The sequence below is a fragment of the Galleria mellonella genome, unplaced genomic scaffold (genome assembly GCF_026898425.1).
Source record: "Galleria mellonella isolate WM207_F2 unplaced genomic scaffold, CSIRO_AGI_GalMel_v1 utg133, whole genome shotgun sequence".
Lineage (NCBI taxonomy): Eukaryota > Metazoa > Arthropoda > Insecta > Lepidoptera > Pyralidae > Galleria > Galleria mellonella.
In genome coordinates, this window is record NW_026441990.1 from 864927 (window position 1) to 871066 (window position 6140).

General features: G+C 33.3%; 1 protein-coding gene across 1 annotated transcript; it reads right to left on the reverse strand.

Annotated features, from left to right (window-relative positions):
• Nucleotides 1–3139: 3139 nt before the first annotated feature.
• On the reverse strand, nt 3140–4646 carry LOC113511187 (uncharacterized). The gene is made up of 2 exons (XM_026894802.3): nt 4352–4646; nt 3140–3887 (listed from the first exon to the last, which is right to left on the reverse strand). The coding sequence occupies exons 1-2, from the start codon at nt 4494–4496 to the stop codon at nt 3250–3252; spliced, it is 783 nt and encodes a 260-aa protein (XP_026750603.2). The 5' UTR covers nt 4497–4646; the 3' UTR covers nt 3140–3249.
• Nucleotides 4647–6140: the final 1494 nt, after the last annotated feature.

Here is a 6140-nt window from a genome sequence, read left to right on the forward strand (position 1 = left end):
ACCAAAGAATAAAGTATTTATAGAGGAGCTTGCTTTATTTACATTATCCATTAATTATTTTGATCTGTAGATATATAAATACATTAATTATTAATGTAATACCATTCATAATTATACCTAGATACTAGCAAAATTACTACATAGTATAAAACAAAATCGCAGTCGCTGTCTGTCTGTTCCTATGTATGCTTAAATTTTTAAAACAACGCAAGCGGTTTTTATTTTTTAATAGATAGAGTGATTCAAGAGGAAGGTTTATATGTATATAATACACGCATAATATTGTAGAAATATACTGATAAATTCAGTGGTTTCTAATGTGATGTGATGCAATATGCACCCGCGCAAAGCCGGGGCGGGTCGCTAATATTATTATATATCTTGTTAAACGTGTAATTTTTTTTTATGTAATATTTTTATTTGGTTAAAAAAATTATGAACGTAGAATAAGGATAGTACATGTGCTTATAAAGATAGGTAAGTAGTTCATACAAATTATGTTGTAGTATTGAAATTACAAAATAATTTTATAATAAATTAAAAATGACACTTAGATTATATTAGGTATAATTTAAATTATTCAGAACATACCTGTACCTATATTTAAATTACAATGCATTAGAATAAACATTAAAATTGATAATGGAAGTTTGACTGTAGTAGTTCCTACCTACCTGTCTGTATGCTACTTTTATACTTTGACAGATACCTAGGTCAAAAATAGTACTGTGGACATTACTATGGACCTTAGATTATATAGATAGAGCATCGAGTCTCAAAAATTTATCCATACGTCACTACGGATATTTTTTTTTATGGGTGAAAATGGAACGGTAACCCCGCCTGCGCTAATGAAATGCGCTGGCGGAGCACCAGTGAAGGGTGATCGATGAGAATGAAAACAGGCCAGTTAGCCCATCATGATGAATTCATCAGGAATTAACCATGATAGTTTCCAGGGGAAACCGCGAGGAAGTCGACCTGGTTGGGTATATTGCTAGCAATGGGATTCTCAGTCTCCATTACTAACAATCCTTTTCCCCCCACTACGGATATTAGACGCGGGCGAGGAGTGATGTTTCCTTCCATCCGACGATACCTTATTCCTTAGGGGAGAAAGGGATTGTTAGTAATGAGGTTTAATAGCCCCATTGCTAGCAATATATCCTCTCAGCTCGATCTCCACGTGGTTCCCCCTGGAAACCATCATAGTTAATTCTTGTTGAATTTATCATAGTGGGCCAACTGACCTGCATTCGTTCTCACCTGTCATCTTCCACTAGTGCTCCGCCAGCGTATACCGTTAGCACAGACGAGGTTACCATACCATTTTCACCTATTAAAAAAGATACCCCTTTCCTTATCACCTTTATACCTTTCAACTTTCATCCCATTGTCCCCCTCACTCACTTCCCACCACCAGGAAATGGGATTGTTAGTAATGAGATTTAACAGATCTATTAATAGCATTATACCTTATCAGGTCGACCTCCATGCGGTTCGTACTGGAAACCATCGTGATTAATTCGTGTTTTGTCAAGATGGGCCAACTGACTTACTTTCATCCTCACCTATCATCCTTCACTGGTGCCCCGCCAGCGTATACCATTAGCGCAGGCGGCGTTACCATTTAATTGTCATGTATTAAAAAAAAAAAAAAAAACATTACACTACTAATATATAGTGCGATATTTTATTCAGAGTTTGTTCTTTTTTTTTTTATACCACTGAGGTGGTAAACAAGCATACGGCCCACCTGATAGTAAGCGGTTACCTTAGCCTATGAACGCCTGCAATACAAGAGGTATTACGCGCGCGTTGCCGAACTTGTAAAAACCTCTTTACCCTCCTTTTGAAGAACCCCATGCTGTAGTCTCTCGGGAAAACCTCGGCAGGGAGCTCATTCCATAACCTGAGTGTTCGTGGGAGAAAACATCTCTGAAACCGCGTTATTCTTTTCAGTTTTGGTTGTAATGTTTTAGGTATTTGTTGTAATGTTTTATGTATTTGTTGTTAAGCGTGTTGAGTCTCCCGACCGAGAAATAGGTATTGGCGACCCGCACGCATGCTAAAGGTAAAAGAGTTAAGAGGCCGCCTGAAAATCAGCGCTATATAGGTACATCTCGCTGGAGCTGTACATATATAGCAACAGCTGAGGCGGCTCCTATTACCAGCAACATTAATCGGTTTTTTTTTCTTTATATTGTTTTAATTTTTTATTTTCTTAATACTGGTAATAAAGGTTATCTATCTATCTAAGGTCATTGTCACAGTTGAAACAGAAGGTGTTTTTTTCAATTACTTCAATCGTCACGATGAGATAATTTTGATCAGCTTTAAACCTCAACTATTATATTTCATTGGTGCCTTACCAGCATATAGCGAAGACGATTCGTCATTCCGTTTTCAATTATTCAAAATTTAAAAGCATTCAAAGTAGGTATTTGAGCATGACATTGAAAACTGTTAGTGTTCTTTTATTATGATAGATGGCGCTACGAATCGCGGCTTTTTTATTATATAGCGCTTTTTATGAGGCTGGATTTCCTCTACTATCGTCCCGATAGTTATAATACATTTCTTATTCCGTCCGTTTTAATTTAAATAAAATTTTTACATATTATAGATAAAATAACTACTAGAATATAGAGTTGTTTTTAAATTATAATATTTTATATATTTTTTAAAGATTTTTTTACTGCACACTTTACAATACAGGCTGAGATGTTATCACAGCAATGTATTATTTCTTTTTGCACTAAAATCATGAAATTTGGCAAGAAACAATAAAAAAAAGGAAAAATCTGAAAATTGTAAATTTATAGTTACATCACAAAAATAATTTTTTTTTGCAAAATTTTTTTTATTTATAATTTGTATGGAACCCTCAATGTGCGAGTCCGTCTCGTACTTAGTCCGTTTTTTCTTTATTATACATAGAATTCTCTGCTGGGTTAACTGATTAGAATTATTTTGTTTCATTCCATTACGATTAGTATGTGTGACAGCCAACTAACTAGTATATTAGTATTACTAGTATATTAGTTAGTATTACTAGTATATTAGTAACTAGATTTCCAAAAAATAACACCTAATTCTTAAAATAAATCAAAGGTTCTTTGAACTGAAATCATAAAAATAAATTTTCTGGATTTTATATTCTTCTAAGTTATTCCTAAGTCGAAACATAGCTGAGTTTATTATCGTTAAAGACTAGTCTTGTTATCATTTCCACCACAAAAATCAATTTTACACGGCAGGTGTATCTTGCAGAATATTATCGATTAAATCTATTACTTTTCGTTTGAAAGTCCTCGTCTGACTTGGAGTCATATGATCAACATCTGGCAGCAAACTTAACAAGTACATTTTATTAGCTTCATGCTGAATCGAGTCAACTTTACTTCTTTTTGATTGAAAATATTCGTTATCTAATTGTGAGACTTCCTTTCTTGATGTCTTCCTATTTTGATAAGGTTGATGCCAAGAAGGATATACGTAATCCTCGTCCATTTCCTCTCTTTTGGCTATTATTTTACTTGATTGTTGACTTATTTTTGGAGATGAAGGCATGGGCGAAATAGACGACTGGGGTGAACCTGGTGATGCCACGAACGAGTGTTGTGGTGATACTACTGACGGAGGAGACATCTCATTATCAGGTGGTTGCCAGTTACTTTCTCCCTCGTCGTACACCTCCACTTGGGGTTGTATATGCATCTCATCAGATCTCGGATACAATGACTTTATATACGGTAAAGCGAACTGCATAGCATCTGCTAAGTAATACGGTTTCTTCGGTTTTGTTTTAGTTCCAGTTAAAAACGGTTTCATATGCCGTACAAACACGGCGCGTAGATTTTTCCATTTTTCTTTGCATTCATTTCCTGAAAATAGTTACAAAGTAATATATACAGTAAATTAATAATAATAAGTTACATCATTTAAAAATAAAAGTTGTCTAAATTATCACAAATTCATCAAGTCATAATTACGAGTAATTAATAAGTTTACAGTGAGTAAATATGGTATATTAATTATTACTTTTATTTAATAAGTAAATCTACAACTAACTGAATTTACGTAAATAAATAATAATGCAATATACACTTCGCTAATTGTAATAAATATCACTAATAAATAATAAAATTTATAAGAAATTGTTATTTCGGATTGTGTTTGACTGTGTTATAATATATACGTATATAATATATATAAAGATGACTAGAAAAAGTTGAGTAGAGCCATCTATCTGAAATTCTGAGTCAGTTGAAGCATTCTATTTAGCGATAGTGCTGCCATCTGGTTTTTAGTGTACGCACAACTAAAATAAACATTGTGAAATATTTACCTGACAAATTCACTTCTCTCCCGATTTCAGCCCAAGCATTTTCCGTTAGATCTCTACGTGAATATTCGCCAATAGTGTAATTATACAAACAAGGTCGCTTTTCGACTTCTCGTACAAATTTTAAGTTAAGTAACTGCTCTGCCATTTTATGCGCCAGTTTTGAAATCGTTCGCGACAACGACAAACACACTTGTACACTGGCAACTGATCACTGACGCGTTACAAACGAATACCAGTAACTTCATGCTCGAGTTTGTGTGCTACTCTATTGTCAATGTAGAGGAGTCTAGTCTCCAGTCCATGGCCTGTAAAATGAAGATCACCGCGTTTGGTATCCATTTCGGTACCGCCACGTCATTTTGCTTATAAATAAATAAATATTTACTAAAGATTGTTGTTGTTGATCTCAGCGAGTGACCATTTTTCAGCATTTAATACAAAACATGTCTTTTAAATTATCTAAATATGAAAAAAGTACCTAACGCTATTAGAAAAAAATGTACCACAAGGGTATCCTTGTAGGAAGTGGGGATTGTTAATAATGCGGACTGTCAATAACATTGCTAGCAATGTTAAAGATAGTTTAGTAATTTAAAAAAATATATATGTATACTCTATACTGACCGCTATATTATCTTATATTTAAAAACAATACCTTTAAATAAAACCAATGTATTATGTCACATTTAAATTAAAATATTGTAAAATTATAAATAATAATAAAACAACTGATAAAAATATAAAAGATTTAATTCCACTCCTCAACAAGCAATATAGGATACATTGCTAGCAATGGGATCATGGAATGGGATGGTTTCCAGGAGGAACCGCATGGAGGTCGACCTGATAGGGTGTATAGATAGCAATGTGGCTGTCAAATCTCATTACTAACAATCCCTTTTCCCCTGTAATGATGTCATCAGACCTAATTACTAACAATCCCTTTCCCCCGTTGATATTAATGATTATAGCTGACGTAGCACAGCGGAGACCAATCATTAATCTAAGTTCGTGCTATAACTACGACGCAATAGATAACGATTTCGGAAATCTAATATTCCATATGAGGGTGTTTAGTGGCTACCTACCTTGTGTCGCAGGAAAATGAAGATATTAGGCATTTCTTGAAGTACCTGCGGAAATAACTAAAACAGTTAAATATATATATATATATATATATATATATAAATATTTTATATATTAGAATTAATATATAAAATATTCTACCCGCCACTACCTAAAGTTTCATCCCAATCATCTAAACGAATGGCGGTCTTCCACCGTGCGTTTTTCAAGGTATTTTCTTCCACGCACAACCATTCTTTGGAATCAACTTCCAGCAGCAGTATTTCCGAACCGATACGACAACATAACCTTCAAGAAAAGAGTATATTCCTTTTTAAAAGGCCGGCAGCACACCTGCAATGGTGTTGTGGGTGATCATGGGCGGTGGTAGTCACTTACCATCAGGTGAGCCACATGCTCGTTTATCCCCTGTGTTGTAAATATTTATATATATATATATATATATATATATATATATATATATATATATATATATATATATATATATATATATATATATATATATATATATATATATATATATATATATATATATATATATAACAATTATTTTGATTCATAAAAACCGAGATAAAAGGTTTATAATAAAAATTTATTTGCCTGTTCACCAATCGATAGTTAACGGCTTATGTGATGATGATATTATAGGTACTTTTTAATATATTTAATATAGCGAAATCATGAATCACTGATCATATTAATT